Below are 17235 nucleotides of genomic sequence, written 5' to 3'. Positions count from 1 at the left end.
TAGACCTACAGACAAAATGTTGTCCAATACATTAAAATAAGTGGAAGTATAAATATTTATCGCGCCCTCGTATACCCACAAAATTCTTAGCGCGAGAAATAACATGGAGGAAAACGTATTTCTATCACAGACGTCAAATGACGATTCAAGTTGAACGAACGTCAATCAAAAATATTATTAGTACGAGTGTTTCTAAGAATAAAATTATTTCCACTAAAAATAGAAATAATTCTCGTCAAGAAATCCGATGTCAAAGTTACTTTTCGGACGTTTCGTGCTGTTACGTAACTAGACGGAAATTGAGCGTTGAATGATCATTTCCAAAAATATCTTTATAGGTTGTTGTAATGTGTAAAGTAAAGGACTGCCTCGTTGATAAAGTGGTCGCAAGTGCGACTGCCAGACAAGGAATATTGGGTTCAATTCCTAGGTCGGGCAAAGTATTACTGGGCCTTTTATGAATTTTCGAAAATTTTACAGTAGTAGCACGGAGTCTGGAATTGTGCCCAGTATATGGTAATAGGGTCACCCCCTATTACATGGGACTTATAAAAAACAATTGGTTAAAAGTGGGTGTACATTGTACAGTGGCATTACGTGCCGTAATGTACACCTCTGCCTACCCGTCGAGGATAAAAGGTGCAACATCGCATATACATAATAAATAAGCTTTTTCTAAAGTAACGAATATTTCTTAAGTAAAGTTAGTTCTATCAATTCCTATAAAGGAGAGCAATGAACTTTATATACTACCCTATCAATTATAATTATATAAAAAAAAGATTTCAACTAAAAATCTCTTCGCACACACCTTGACAAAGAACATCTCAAACGTAAAACTTTTACACAATACATTTTCAAAGGCTGAGAGGATTCATCAAAAAATCCAATTTCCTCTCTTGACATCGTTCGTGATAATTTATATTATAATATAATATAATACAAATGACGTCGTATTTAATAACAGTACACGTTTAAGTACTTTAACCCTTTGCTAAAAGTTATTTCCAATTTTCAAGTCGTGCTCATACAAGTCCGTAAAACCTGTCTCATTATGCTGATGTATATCTTTTGATCGTCTTTGCTTAATATCCTTAGTTCCTTTTGATGTTACACTGTTCTTTTTTAGTCGACTTAACTGTCTTTTCCTCTCAGAGGGCTTACAACAAGTTTTTTTTACCTTTAAGAGATCGAGACGAGAGCGCGCTCGGTGCTCTGATTGGTTGATTCGTTGGAGCCGGCCAATCACAGCGCCGAACGCGTACTAACGCCGTAAAGCAAACTCGTACTAAGGCTCCAGATTAGTACTATATGTTTAAATGGGATTACTGTTTCATGATGTTACTTGATAGAAATACTAAAATAAGCTTATTCTTAAACTGAGTAGAAAAAACACATGAATAATGAGTAACTTGAAGAATAACAGCCTATTTATGTATTGACTAATAAGAATATAGACAAAAAATATTACATTCATAGAAATCCCGTGTAACTCTCACGACTCTCAATATATTTTTGTGTTATCACATTTTGATTTCAAATCACTCACTCTATATATTTTTTCACAGGCCAAGAATATAATTTCAACAAGCTGACAGAAGAAGAAGTCAATTCTTTAGGACAGACGTATGACTATGACTCCATCATGCACTATGCAAGAAACACGTTCAGTAAGGGAACCTATCTGGACACCATACTTCCATTGGAGGTCCATGGGAAGAAGAGACCGGAGATTGGCCAGAGAGTGAGACTCAGCGTCAGTGACATAGCACAGACCAATTTGCTGTATAAGTGTGCAAGTAAGTTATAATATCTTTTTATTTAAGTTAGAGATAAATAAATATGTACAACTTACTCAACATAAAATTAAAATAAAGAAAAATTTATTAAAAAATCGAGGAAGCTCGATTAGTTTCAAGTCTCACAGGGGGCTCATTTTTATTTACATTAGCCAAAGTTTAGGCAAGTTAAGTTAGATTATATAAAAAAAAGGGCTTTTCTGTAACAAAATATGGAAGTGCTCACATAATAATTTTCTAGTACCAGGAATTGTCTTGGTATCAAAAGAAACTGTTTTTATAATATTAAAAATGACATGAAACCAAGGTTTCCTACCTGGAAAATAATTATACACTACCCAACTAGCAAAATCAGTACTTAAAACGATCTCAAGACTACTTTTATTTTCACTTATAAGAAACTTGTAGCATTCTACAAAGCTGGATTTGGGCGCAGTTATAAGATCAGTTATTTCTATATCTATCTTATAATCAACTTATAAAATGTTACTAAGCCCTATAATATACTTGACTAAGCGCAATAGCTTCTATAATGTTATGAGACTACACAATTACAAGTACAAACGCTCTTGTTAGTATCTGACATAAGTATCTTACTAAAGCAATCTTGTTTATATGGCACTAGTAATGTACTTAGTTATTAGTTATAAGTATATTTAAGAGGTTATTTTTGTTGTTGCTTCGGGTCGTGGTGCCGGTTGTTCTGTAGTCATTTATTTTTAATAAAAACGTAACTATTATTTTGTGTTATTGTAAAATATAACTAATAATACATTTAAAATATAGGGTGTGAACCCGTGGGAAAGTCATATTTACTGTAAATGTGTACCAAAATTTAGTTAATTTCACAATGCCCTCCGAAAAATAGCACATTAGTATATTATTGTAAATTAATTATTTCAACAATGTCATGAATATCCGCCATGTTTTAAAATTGCTCTTCGTTAAGTACTTTATAGAATCATTATAGGTAAATTAGTATTTGTAACAGTTTCTTTCCAGATAACTCTCCTCCATTTTAAAACAAATTAGGGTTCCCTTGAAGTCTGCCTGTTAATGATCGATTTTCCTTTTTTAGGATTTAATTAACAAGATGGTCGTATTTCTGATACGACCATCTCTGATGTCGACTGTTTTTTGACAAAATCTTCTTTGATTTTACTTACAAATATGAGATGGCCTTGTACAAATACACATTTTGTGTTATCCAAAAGCTGCAATGGGTGTGGATTTCCAGTTTATATAAACAATATGTATAGACCTACTTATTTCGTTTGTAGTCAAGAAAACATAATAGTTTTATTGCATCAAATCTTTTTTTGGTTCCCGATTTGCTCCCAGTACAGTATATATGATGATCGAGGATGAATGCACAATTTGTTACTGATTTTGTATCCACATATTTTTTAAACACACCCATAAGTACTTAATTTTTTAATGTTAAAATAATTTTATCGGATATTTTTTTTTTTTTGACATTTGTTATTTTTTTATAGTCAGTGGTCTCTGCGTTATTTAAATCGTATTCTTCTTCCCAATTTTCAACTTCTTTACTTTCTGAGTAGTGGGAAAAGGGTGAAAAAATATTATTGATCGCGGAACCCTCAATTACTTCACCTGTGTTTGCACTTGACGCGCTTGATTTATATCCCGATCCTGTTGTTTACTAGTAAAGTGTTTGATCTACTATCTTATAAACCTTTTTGATCTTATAGCTCTCTTTTTAAGTACTATTAGATTTAAAAGAGTCTCGAGCAAGACTATGATGGCACAAACTTGTAATCGTTTCAGCTAAGTATGTTATAATATCATTTTCTCTCACAAAATGCTACTATAGGATCAAAATATTATTCAGGATTATTTAGTCTTACTTCAAACAATTATAGGAGACTTATTCCTTAAAGTGTCCTAAAAGATAATCTTATAGTTAACTAAAAGACTGAGTTATAAAGGCTATTATTACTCTTGAGTATATGTATGCTTGTGAAATGCTATTACTAGTAAAAATGTCCTATAAATGTTTTAGAGATCAGTCTTGTAGCGAACTACAAGACCGAGATATAAAAACAACTGCACTTGAGTATGTTAAGGCTTGGCAAATGCTATTATAAGTTAAAAAGTCTACCGCAATGCCTTTACAAGAGCGTTATTAGTAGTGACAGACTTATAATATTTCCTTATAGGATTACTTTGCTTGTTGGGTAGCCTACATCAACATAATATTTTCCATAAAAAGTTATCGTACTAGATTTAAACCCGAGTGTACACTGAGTGGAAGGGTCGAATGGATAAAATTAACATGTACCCTACCCCGAATGTTGTTAACAGGGCCCGCAGATGAAGACTAAGGCTTATCCTTGTTGAATATGAGAATTTATACTTGTACTCAAGTACTAGGTACTTATACATAATTTTATTATTATATTGCAAGAAGTTAACTAGCGGTAAATATATTTTTATACCCTTGCCTACTCACACGAAACTTAACAGTCAAGGCAATAGCTATCTATTTCCTATTAGCTTTATATATATTTCAGTATTTTACATATTAAATAAATCTTATCTCAGTTGTCAGACTACATAAAACCAATTTCGGAAAGATAAAGAGAAATATAAAAAAGTATAATAAAATTGAACATAGGTTAAATTATTATGCTATCACTGTTAAGCAGTTAAACCATTGTTCACACTGTTAAACAGTTAAACCATTGCTCAAACTGATTTGTGCACAGACAGACGAGACCGTGTGGAGACGGCCAATAAAATAAGTAGTAATAGCCAATATTTAAGTAAGCAAAACCACAGACAAAAGTCAGTACCCTTAGTACGAATTTGCTTTACGTTTAAAGTAACCGAAAGGAGAGCGCGTTCGGGTCTGATTGGTTAGTTTATTCGAGCCGGCCAATCAGAGCGCCGAACGCGCTGTCGTTTCGTTTTCGTTCAACGTAAAACAAAATCGTACTAAGACTAAACTGTACCCAGTTTATTCTTACAATTCTGAGATAATATCAGGGTCGAAAGAGAAATAATGGCTATTTAAACAGACTGTTGATTCAAGTAATTCTGGAATATCAGCTTTATTTGTATTGATATAAGATAGAAACTGTAAATTTACAATCCAATTACTTCAATAGTAGGTATATAAATGACCACGGTATTGTTTATGTTAGGTAACTTTTATTGAGGTTAATAGTACAAAATTCTAACTAAAACACAGAACTACATCGCAATTAATTAAATAGGAGTATTAAATAATATAACTCATACGTGGCACTCGCTGTATCGATGGTCGCGCAATGCAGCTCAGGCTTATGAGTCCCGAGTGAGCCTTGAAACTAGTCGAATTACCTCGTGAAACAGTTACGTAAGTAAGTCGTTACGTAATTAATTTACGATTGTAGTAGTCACCCAAAGAACCAGAAAGCCAACAAACTTTAACATTACTCATTTATGTCTCTTAACTAACCATAATTTGACTACATATCAAGTCATTAAAAAACAGCATAAACTGATCCTTAAATCTAAGTAAACGTCATACAAAGTGAGGACCTGATATACTGGTCATGTGTAGCCGTTGTGGACATTATACCGTAGTTTATATAGATATAGTAATAATTATTTAATATTATGTTAACAGAATGCGGAAGGACACTCCTGGGTAACTCAGGGTGGTTCAACTCCCCTGGGTGGGGCAGTGAGACTCCTCCGGCGACACCAGAACGGTGTGAGTGGAGGATCGTGGCTACTCACGGAGAAAGAGTTGTCCTGAATATTACTGGTAAGTTCGTTTTTATTTTTTATCAATATATATGCTCGGGGTGATACATTTATTAAACAATATATGCTCACCCCCTATTACATGGGATTTATAACACAAATGGTGAACACAAAAGAGGTAAACGCGTTGTACAGTGAAATTACGTGCCGTAATGCGCACCTCTAAAACCTACCTCTTCAAAGCCTTGCGCATCGCCTTAAAAGGCGTAACGCACATTTATTTAAAAACAGCATCTAAAATATTTATTTAAAAAAGATCTACAAGACAATCCAAACTATCTTCGTATAGCTATAGACAAATGATAAATCACGCACCCCTTACTAAATAAGTACCATTTATTACCAAAAGTGTGAACACAAGCTAAGAATAAATGTTGGCTAGGATCCATCCATTATGATCTACATCTGCGGAATACTAATTTATGGTCATAATCTGCCAGTGACAACGACGGCTCTGTATAAACCTACACCAGCTATATTGGAAGTAGGATTCAGGGTACAATTAGAAGCGCTCCACCATTTAATATTTTAACCGACTTTCCAAAAGAAGGTAGTTCTCAATTCAGCCGGTGTTTTAAAAAAAACAATGAACATTGTGCCTGAATTTTGCACTCTTTATGCATTAGGCAACCACCTTTTATTTGCAAAGAAAGATAGGATACCTATTTATAGCTGAATTAAAAAATGTGAAAACTTACTATCACTCTCTTTCTAATAAATTCAACTCTGGACCCCAAAACAGCCTCTCTTGCAGCCAGACTTACCACAAAATTGTTTGCTTCATAATAAAGACGCTTCTACAAAAAAGATCAGAGACATGCCGTGAAAGACGTCATTCTTATCCCTATCCATTGTCTCAGCATTATATAAAAAATCCCATAGCTACACCGCTGGCTCAATACGTCATGAAAAGAGCTCTTCTAGGAACGTTTTGAAGTGTTTGCAAAGAACCTTCGCAGCCCAATTTTGCTGTAGAGCCTACTTGAGACAACCCTCGGCGGTTAGGGAATCGCTAATTTTTATAAATGCACGCAAATGGCTTTTTTACATACACCATGTTGGGGCTGCCACTTATGTGTGTAGTGTGTGATTTATGTACAGTTAAGGTATGCTAAAGTACTGGATTTTTTAATAGATCAGGTTTTTAGTTTTCAAGCAATAATAAACGTGTGTTAATAACTTTAATCTTTGCAATCCATTTGTCTGTCTGCCTGTCTATCTGTCAAAACCCTGGTTTATACTTTCTTTAATTGGTTTAACAATAAGCAACCAAAAAATCTGATGATCAGCCAATGCTACAGTTTATACTTTCTTTAATTGGTTTAACAATAAGCAAAAATCTGATGTTCAGCCAATGCTACATACCTATTATATATTATCACAATGACTGTACCTGTCTTTCGCATAAGGTAAGCCAAACCAGTTTACGAACAATATCGTTACTCCGATATTCTTGAACCAAAGAAACCAATTTACCATGAATTTTTAAGACACTATAAAATCCGATACGTGTAAACAACATAAAATGTGAATCTTATCCTGAAATATTCAACATAATATAAAAACAAGCGCTTTCTACCTACCGACATAGGAATCGGTAAAACATTACATTCGGTACATAATTTCCGTTTCGCTTCTCGCAGCTGACTTACTAAATCAAAATGTCTCTGTAGTATAACATGTACTTGATACTTGGGACCTCATATTCAAGGTCCTACTTTATTAGTGGACGACCCTTTTAAGGTCTCATCTGGGGGCATGGCAGTGCCCCCGTTAAGTCGAGCAAAAAAAGCGGCACGGTCGTACCATCCTTTTCTCGAAGCAATTCGGGCCTTTTTCGACCCCCTATAATTCGGTTGTGGATAAAGCAAGAAACCTGAATCTTCAGTAACTAATCCGGCATTGTATAAACACGGAATATTTAAAATTTCAGTCAATTTGAACCAGTAGTTTAAGAATGACAACTTGTTAAAGTTTCTAAATTTTGTCACTCACTGACTCACCGATCATCAAAAGTCCAAGGCACTTCTAGCAGACTTAGAAGCTTCATATTTGGAATACATCTATATGTATTAAACTCTATAGTTTAGTATCTTAATCATGGGAAAACTTAAATATTTTGTAATTTCGGTCCAGTTTTCCAAATACACCAACTGCATCAATAACTTTGTAATCCCATATAAATATATGGGATTACAAAGTTATTTATGCAGTTGGTGGTTGGTGGTGGTTATAAATTTAATAGGTGTAGATAGGTACCTACCAAATGAGGCAAGGGAGGGGGTATAGGGTGGGTAAGGGTGTGTTTAGCCCATGAAACTGAACAACATTATTACTTGTAAAATGGTCGACGTAATGAAAAACACATGATTGGACATGTCTTGAAGTACGAAAATCTAATAAAACAATATATTATAATTTAAATCTGTTATATATAAATTGTTAGCGCGACTAGCCTTCTTACAGACAGACTGGCTTCTATTTTACTCTATGACTGACAAGCAAAATATACGCCAAATTAATGTCGACTTTGGAAGTATTAAAGCGCAGGAATCATCAATTTGTGAATACAACAGATTAAGAAGTATTTACCGTCCAGACTTGTCAAAAATTGAGACATCAAAGCCTCCGAGAAAAGCCCATAGAGACAGGGAGTGGGCTTTGAGAAAAACTGTGGCTGAAGCTCAAGAAGTAGTACCGGAAAAGAAAAAGAGGAAGACTACATATAAAAATAAGAAAATATCATAAGACCTCCGTATAAATCAAGGAATTGTCTCGACAATAATCCTTCATACTAGAAATACTTTGACGGGCGTACCTCATTAAGTCTTATCTATCAGACAAATGGGGGTTTGGACAAGTTCCTGTTGGTCGCTGGTCTGTGTATAATCCTGTTTGTGTTGTTATAAGCTGCTGTCAAACGAAGTTATGCTTTTTATTGAGGCTAAAGTTTTGTCAGAAAATGTGGGTCTGATTGATTTATAGGTAGGCATATGTCAAGGGTAATGGTATTGTGAGTAAGTTGAGATATTCGTAGTAAATAGGAAATTGAGAAGATTGGGAAGGGGTAATTAGGCCTCCGGTAATATAATCTCACTCACACAACGCAAGCGTTGTTTCACGTCGGTTTTCTATGAGACCGTGGTATCACTCCGCTCGAACCGGCCCATTCGTGCGGAAGCATGGCTCTTCCAGAATATTATAATAATATCCGTATAAATCAAGGAATTGTCTCGACAATAATCCTTCATACTAGAAATACTTTGACGGGCGTACCTCGTTAAGTCTTATCTATCAGACAAATGGGGGTTTGGACAAGCGGTCATAATCCTGTTTGTGTTGTTATAAGCTGCTGTCAAACGAAGTTATGCTTTTTATTGAGGCTAAAGTTTTGTCAGAAAATGTGGGTCTGATTGATTTATGGGTAGGCATATGTCAAGGGTAATGGTATTGTGAGTAAGTTGAGATATTCGTAGTAAAGTGGGACAGCTATGTGCTTGTTAAGAAGGATTGTGCCTTTAAGTGCGTGACTTTTTACCGACTTAAAAAAAAGAGGAGGTACTGTGTTCCGATGTTTGTTTTTAATTGACTACATAATGTTTTTCTGGCTATAAGTTTATGTTTACCAATAATTTCTAATAGTTGTATTATTAGTTTATGACCTTTAATTCACACACAATGAAATTGTTTTTTGGAAATAAATTGAATTTTGAATATTTTCGCTTCACACATTCTTTTCGCAAAAACTTTAATAACATGTTTTGTAATCTATGAAAATTATTACATTTTTATTTATAAACTAAATTAACGATCGGAAAGCACGACAAAATATTTTTTCCTGGAAAATCCACCGAAGGTAAACAATTTCTTGACATAATGAAGAATGACTGACCCCTAAGAAGAAATAATTCTTGACACCCATTTCTTAAAAATGGAGCCGGTAATTGCTGTAATTAAAATTAATTCGCTTTTGAAACTCATCCGGATGATAGGGACAACTTAATTACGAATTATGGGGTCATTAATTTTATTTTAATTTTTGTTTTTTGGTCAGCACTTGTGGGATTTTGGAAAGGTGATAAAGATGGCGGCTTATTTTAATTTATGGGCTTGGGCCTACTGAATTCACTTAGTTATTCAAATGTCTTTCTTGATGATACGGGTAGACTTGATGTCGTTAATATGGCTGTATAAAATATGAATAGATTCTGCCTTCTTTGATTACTGAATTTGGTTTATGAAATAGCTATTTGAAAAAGGAAATATACTTATTGGGATGTTCGAATACAAAATAATCAGTGCTGTACTGGTTAAGAGATATTAATTTTAACTTTAAAATATATCTACGATGAAACATATGGTGTTTCTTATTAACACTTAGGTAGGTATAGTGATAAGTAAATATTTTTTGTACTGGAATTAGATAGGAAGTAACATAAAAAATTACGCAATATTTACTTCTATGTACCAAGAATGCAGATTAAGTAAACGTTATTTAATAAATATTAGAGGCAGAGATAAACCCTCGTGTACGATAAACATGAATTGAATGAGTAAATAATTAAGAATTTGAAAATCAAATACCGACGGCCTTCTCGTTGAAATTAACTTAGTATCGAATAACGCCTAACCTTTTTGGTAAAAAAATATAATTTAATATTTTCCTGTAGCAACACTTCAAAGCTAAAAAATGCCACAGAGTATAAACAACTGAGCTAAAAAATTCTACCTTTTCATTGATCTTGTCTAAAAATTCAAGGAATTTGATACGGGTATTTGTTCCCAAATACCAAATTAACGTAATAGAAAAAATATTCCTTTTAAAAAGATCTTTTTAAACGGCAATCGCCAAGTACCGTGAAATAGGATTCATTCACACACTGGGGCTATATACATAAGTACGTCGGTACATGTATCTATGTCTATGTATGTCAATGGTATTATTTTGAAAATTGGCTCAGTTAATTCCTTCTAGATTTCTTAGTTACGTACCTGTGTTGTTAGGGTGAAGTTCGAACGATAAAATAAAATAAGTTTGTATAATTACGTGTGTTTTGACAAATTCCTATTTATTTGATGATAAGCCGTGGAAGTGAAAGCGATTTTTATTTATTAAATGCTATCAGTTACATAACAACTAGCTTCTGCTACCTTTGGTGTTCCAAATACATACATAACCTCACGCCTGTCTTCCATGGGGGTAGTCAGAGACAGTCATCAGTCTTTTCAGGCATGCTACACACTTTTTACTTTCCATCAAGCAGGCCATCAAATAGCCTTTTTTTGATGGAATAAAATCATCTTAATACTCTTATCGCCTTGGGTGAGGTAAAAGGCAGTGTGAGACTGACAGACTAAAAACCGCCGTTTCTACTTCTGCTCTTTAAGCCGGAACCCGGCAACCCATCTGATCCTCCGGTGCTCCTTATATGTTGGCCTACCACCTTGTTTAACAAGGTCATTTAAAGTTCCAAGTAGATAAACCTGAATTTCTTTCTAATTCTTACACCCCTTATATTAAACGGTAGACTATACTGATGTGTGTGTGAATACAATTTATAAGGTCCAATCCAATACAATACATGCAAATAAATTTACCATTTCGTCTGTCCGTTGTGAAAATAAATGGTTTCTGGTGAATTAATGAATTTATTACCAGCTTTTATTTCAAGTGGCCTACGCACGGTCACTTGCTTGCAATAAATCTTTGTGACTGGCAACACTGGACCCCAGGGACATAGTTCTTTGTGTTTTTGCTACTTCGTTGCATTTAGACATGTCTTTATAACCTAGACTAGATTAAAGGGGTAAAAAATCTATTGGGGATTGTTTGGGTTAAATTTTATTAATAGAAATATTTACTGCTAAAGTTTTGGTTCATTAATTCCCATAACATTTGTTTTGATACATAAAATTGTTCGTCTAAAACTAAGCGTGTAAACGTAAAACGTGTAACGTGTAACGAAACTAGTCATGTTAGCTCGTCAAACAGTTACGTGCGAAACTGATTATGTCGTATAATATAATTATTTAATATGTTTTACAAGCTATATATAATACAAAGAGTGTACAATACTTGTAGTAGTCGTGGTAATCCCAGAAAAATATTATATGATGTAATTCCAAAGACATTCTAATTATTTTAATTGACTGTACTTATATAATTAATGGAAATAGTCAACAGTTTTACTATTTAAGAAAGACGATGTAGTGACAAGAAGCGAAAAAGGAATATTACGATGGTTTGGACATGTAGAAAGGATGGATAAAAGCAGATTTACGAAAGAAATATACAAGGCGGATATGAATGAAGCCGTCAGTAGAGGGCGCCCTAAATGGACATATAGAAACCAGATTGGCGATATATTAGAGAAGGGCCAAATTAAAAGTACCCTTAACCGACGAGCATGCATGAAAAGACTGATTACTGTTGATGAAGCGAAAGGGGTGTGTGAGATTCGTAGTAATTGGCGTTTCATTATCTCTGCCTACCCTAGGGAGACAGGTGTGAGGTAATTTTAATATTTATTTTACAATTCAGCAAAAATTTCTGTCTCGCAAGTTCGATTCCCGTGTCGGGCTAAGTATTACTGGCTTTTCAGTTTTCGGAAAATTTCTCAGTAGTAGCACGGAGTCTGGAATTGTGTCCAGTATGTAGGCTCATCGCCTATTACATGGGGTTTATAACCCCAAATACGTTGTAATGTGCACCTCTGCTTACCGCTTCCGGGATAAAAGGAGTGACGTTGCACTATACAATACAGCAGAAATAATATGACAAAATATTTACAGTATTTCATACTACTTCATAATATTATATAACGTTTGGTACACAGTCCCATTTTACTCTCTCATTGTGAGCCTATTCTGACTTTATTTGAACAAGAAATATTACGGACGGACTAAAAATATGACTGGATTATGGCCTCTGCTATTTTTAGGCTGATATTATTAAAAAATGTACTTAACTAACAAGTCGTAAAATTTAGGTCCAGGACACTTTCCAAATTAAATATAAAAATACGTTTTATTTTGGTATTTATACGATTTCAAATTTGTGGTAGAACTAATTACGTATATTTGTAATATTAAGATAATTTATAGTATACATATTAATAAAACAACAACGATTACATACCTGACCCCTAAAATGTCGGCAACGCATTTGTAGCGCCTCTGGTGATTCGGATGTCTTTGGGCGGCGGCGATTACTTAACGTCAGGTTACCGGCTGCTCGTTTACCGGCTTATACTATAAAAAAGTCTCAGAACCTATTGGATACATTGAATTGAAAGAAGTAAAAAGTAGACGTAACCCTTTTGGGGTTAAAAAACGCAACATTATGAGTATAGGATCGATCTATGTTGTACAAGTTCAAAACTTTGTATTTCCACCCCACATTATGTAGGAAGAAACCCCAAAAATGTCTTACAACATCCTTTTTATGTACCTATCTAATATTGTACTCGTACTAGGACAGAGATAGATTCAGATTTATTCAGCCAACATATGGTTGAACTAGCTACCCGCGAATTCGTTCACGTGTACTTTGTAAGCTGCATTCCATTTTGTCGCGTAACTTTTAAAATGTGGCTTTTTTATTATATACAGTACCTTTAAACCTTAATTGTGCATGATTTAGTATGTTTATGTCATTTGTTAAAGGCTCTATTAATTACTTAAAAGAATAGAAACTTATATTTGCTAGAGAGAGCTTCTATATAACTTCAGTACCCTTAGTATAATCGAAACGACAGCGCGTTCTGATTGGTTGATTTATTCGAGTCGGCCAATCAGAGCGCCGAACGCTCTCTCGTTTCGATTACTTTAAACGAACCTTTTAGAACTATTCAGTGATTCCCGCCTGGAGATGTATGCACATAGGTACACATACATTTTTCTTACTCTTTTACGCACAAAGCATGCCACACTATTACCTACTAAGATTAGCAATTTAAAGTATCAATAATAGGTAAGAGTACTCAAAAAACACCATCAATTAAACTGTAGGGGGTTAAAAAAGAAAAACAAAGGCGAGCCCCGTGATTTATCGTGCTGCGAATTGGATGGGGTGGACTACAGGGTAAAATGCTCTGCAGGTACCCGGCAGAGTTTGGCGCTTGCCAACTAGCTTTGGCGGAACCCATAAATATGCTGAAAAGGGGCCTTAATGATAAGATTTTGTTTCTCTCGCTTGCCAATATATTTTTATGTAAGTTTATTATACGTTTTGTTATGTAAATTAAGCATTTTCAAATAAGATCGGGTCAAATCTTTAGGTAAAGTTAATTCTCCTTGACTAGAAGTGTAGATATAGGTACGTTGCTGTGGATGCGTTTGGCTACTATCAATCATATTCTTTGGTACAGATAGCATAGCACTGGTAGAAACGGACTCAGCTAAGCTGTGTTTTTTATATAGAAAGATGCGTGCTATGATTTCATACTATGGATGGCTTCCCTACTATCGATACATCGCATACTCAGCGCATCTTCATCACACAGCTACATGCCTTAGTATCAGTGGAAACAGATACAGTTTCACAGCTTAGTAGTAGCATCTTCGTAGCATAGCTACATAGCACATCTCTGGTGGAAAACCACACTTAACTATAAAAAGGCACATACTTCATAACACATTATAAATAACCTTTAAAAAAGCATAGATAAATCCAAACTGAAAAACAGCAATTCAATCCTCTACCACTTAATCCACGGTTAAAAACAACCACAGAAATATTTGCAACCGAACCACAGACATCGACAAACAGACGTACAGCCTCATCTTCCTCGCTGTAGCTGTTTGGCCATCAATTAGCTGATGAACTGGCCAGTTGATTGATTGCTCGCTTCATCAGCCAGGTCCAAATGAAAATTGACGTAACACGTACTTATTTAGGTCGAAATGCCAGTTACTAAATACTAACCATCACTTAGGTATTTAGGAGGGATTTTTAGGACCTACATAGTTACTTAGAATATATACCGCCTCATACTATGAAAAAGTTTTAGGATATAATGAGTCAATTTAGTAATCTACACACATGATTATCATTATCATGACCTTTTATATGTATATTACTAGCTTCGCGGGCGGGCGTTCTCGTGAAATAAAAAGTAGCCAAGGTATGTGTTATTCCAGATCATAATAAATCCCTGTTCTAAATGTTATCCCGATGCCTTTAGTCGTTTTAACGAACACACACAATCTTTCAAATTCTCATAAAGCCAAATTCTATATTGTAACATAGGATCAAGTTATAATTATGTCCTTCACGTACACTCACATTATCAACTTATAAGTGGCCACTGCTGACCAAAGGCCTCATCTCACAAAAACACGGTTTGAGCATTAATCACCACGCTTGCTCAACCACGACATATTATTACCAACCAACATATTTTATTTTATTCTATAATTGCGATAGTTGACTAAAATAAACAGAAATATCGTATCTATTCAGACGATCATTTATCTAATATCTAACATTTCCAGTTACAACCAAATACAAAATCAAAACAGCACAGTTGAGTGAGCTCGGCCCCAATACCAGTCATCTTTTAATATTCACTCGGTTTCGTCAAATATCGTAACATCAAACACACGGGTACCCGGCGAACCAATCGCCTGTGTGTAATAAGAATATAAAACGAAAAGGACCTATTATGAAGTGCTTTGAAGTTATTTCGTTGGGTAATATTACGATGTATACTCGTATGTTAAGAGGATGGTACCAAAAGATTTTCCATTTAATAAATAAGTTGGTTGTTGATTATATGTAGGTATTTTTTTTGCTTGATTGAAATTACGATGTTTGTAAAAAATCATGTTTTGGAAGAGTGTGGGAGCCACGTTTTGGTATGAATGGGCCGGCTTACCCAGCCTCGCAGAAAGGTGACGTGAAACAACGCTTGCGTGGGGTTTTATCGTGTGCAGTTACCGGAGGCACAATTACCCATCTCCCCAATTTCCGTAATCTGCAACTATCCTGAAATATCACCCCAAAGACCGGCAACGCACTTGTGAAGCCTCTGATATTCCGGGTGTCCATGGGCAGCGCCGATTGATTACCATCAGGTCCGACGGGACAGCTCGTTTTCTGGCCTTTTCTATAAATCTGTGATTTAGATGAACAGTACTTAAAAGCAAAGTTATTGAAGTACCTACCGTCTTACAATTGTAACAGTGGAGAATGCTGAGTAAATGTCATTCGAACATAATTATGGTAATTTAAGATATCGAGTCAGCGACATTTATAAAAAAATATTCAATTTGTAGTATTCATATATGCTTTAATCCAACATGTAAATGTAAAGAATCAGGCCCCATTCATTTTACTGCCAACTTCGATGATAATTTTGTTGCATTCAGAACTGACAAGACAAGCGTAATATTTTAATTGGGGTGTGCATCGATACAGGACGAAATTGCATTCATGCGCAAACAGGCCGAGTCTCTATAGACCGAGTAAAATATAAATAAACAATTGGAATATATTGATTTAAAAACATATCTAATTGGGAACTGTCGAATTACTTGTGAGGTTTTAAGACTAGCAAAAAGCTACATAAAATCGCTTCGTTTCAATTTTGACAAAGGACCAAGTATTTAAAATTGGTATTTAGGTATTTAGACCGGGAGCTGCCTCTCTGAATATACGTGTGTAATTTTTTGCATAATTAATGGGTCGACGTTTGCGCCGCTAAACAAAAAATAAAACGAAAAATAAAAAAAAGGAAAATTATGCAATTGTTTGTCCGTGGCCAATAATAATATAGGTAATATATGTAATAAAACAAAATTACTTATTATTTTCTTGTCATAATCTCTATAAGGATTGGAATTCTTGGCCAGTGTCTGTTTCCCGGAGGGTTTAACATGGATTATCGTGTTAATTACGATTGGCGTTCCATTTTCTCTACTTACCGCTATGGGAGACAGGCGTGCGATTATGTATGTATGTATACAACGTGTAACAAAAATATACAACTATACATATCAATTGCACGGTTTCTAGATAACATAACAAACGATACGGGAAGGGTTGTCATTTTCATGGTACCAAGTTATAAATTTTTCAAATCGCGCCGGCGCGCGAATCAAATTTAGGTAGACAGGTACTAGGCGATCAGATTGACAGAAGAAATGTTTCGTTATATTAACGAGTGATCCCTGTAGTGTTGTGACGTTTGTATGATTTGAAATCAAGAACTATGCGATACCAAGTATTTTGAAAGTATTCTGAAACTTTGTGTAGTGATTCTATTCAACCTGTATTCATCAGGGCTTCTTTATGTATATGGGTATTTTGTTACACGTTGTATATGTATGCATGTTAATAACAATTATTGTTTCTCTTACAGAAATCGACATCCACAAGTCAGAAGACTGCAGGTCAGAATGGGTGGAAGTGAGGGACGGGTACATGCCGGACGCTCCGGTACTGGGCAGGGTCTGCGGTTCTGGCAAAGGACCCATGATGAGGTCCACTGGCTCAAGACTGACTGTCGTGTACCAACCTGGACCGAGACCCAAACCTCATAGAGGTTTTAGGGCGTTTTATGAAGGTAAGTGAATTTGTTAAATACACAAATTTAACCCTTCTTGTGCCCAAGCGAGACCTAGACACAATGTGAAATGAAATGAAAAGAAATATGTA

At 34.9% G+C, this 17235-nt stretch overlaps 1 protein-coding gene across 3 annotated transcripts in view; it reads left to right on the top strand.

Moving 5' to 3' along the window:
* The window catches only part of LOC118268162 (tolloid-like protein 1), a 117668-nt gene that overhangs the window by 93706 nt on the left and 6727 nt on the right, over positions 1–17235 (top strand). For all 3 annotated transcript variants that reach the window (XM_035582491.2, XM_035582492.2, XM_035582490.2), the window contains exons 8-10: positions 1569–1799; positions 5437–5577; positions 16940–17143. In XM_035582491.2, the coding sequence (XP_035438384.2) occupies positions 1569–1799; positions 5437–5577; positions 16940–17143 (576 nt within the window). The remainder of the gene's footprint in view (positions 1–1568; positions 1800–5436; positions 5578–16939; positions 17144–17235) is intronic.

Source organism: Spodoptera frugiperda, chromosome 29 (genome assembly GCF_023101765.2).
Source record: "Spodoptera frugiperda isolate SF20-4 chromosome 29, AGI-APGP_CSIRO_Sfru_2.0, whole genome shotgun sequence".
Classification (NCBI taxonomy): Eukaryota; Metazoa; Arthropoda; class Insecta; order Lepidoptera; family Noctuidae; genus Spodoptera; species Spodoptera frugiperda.
Note: the sequence above shows the minus strand (reverse complement) of the source record. Positions and strands in the feature narration are given on the sequence as shown.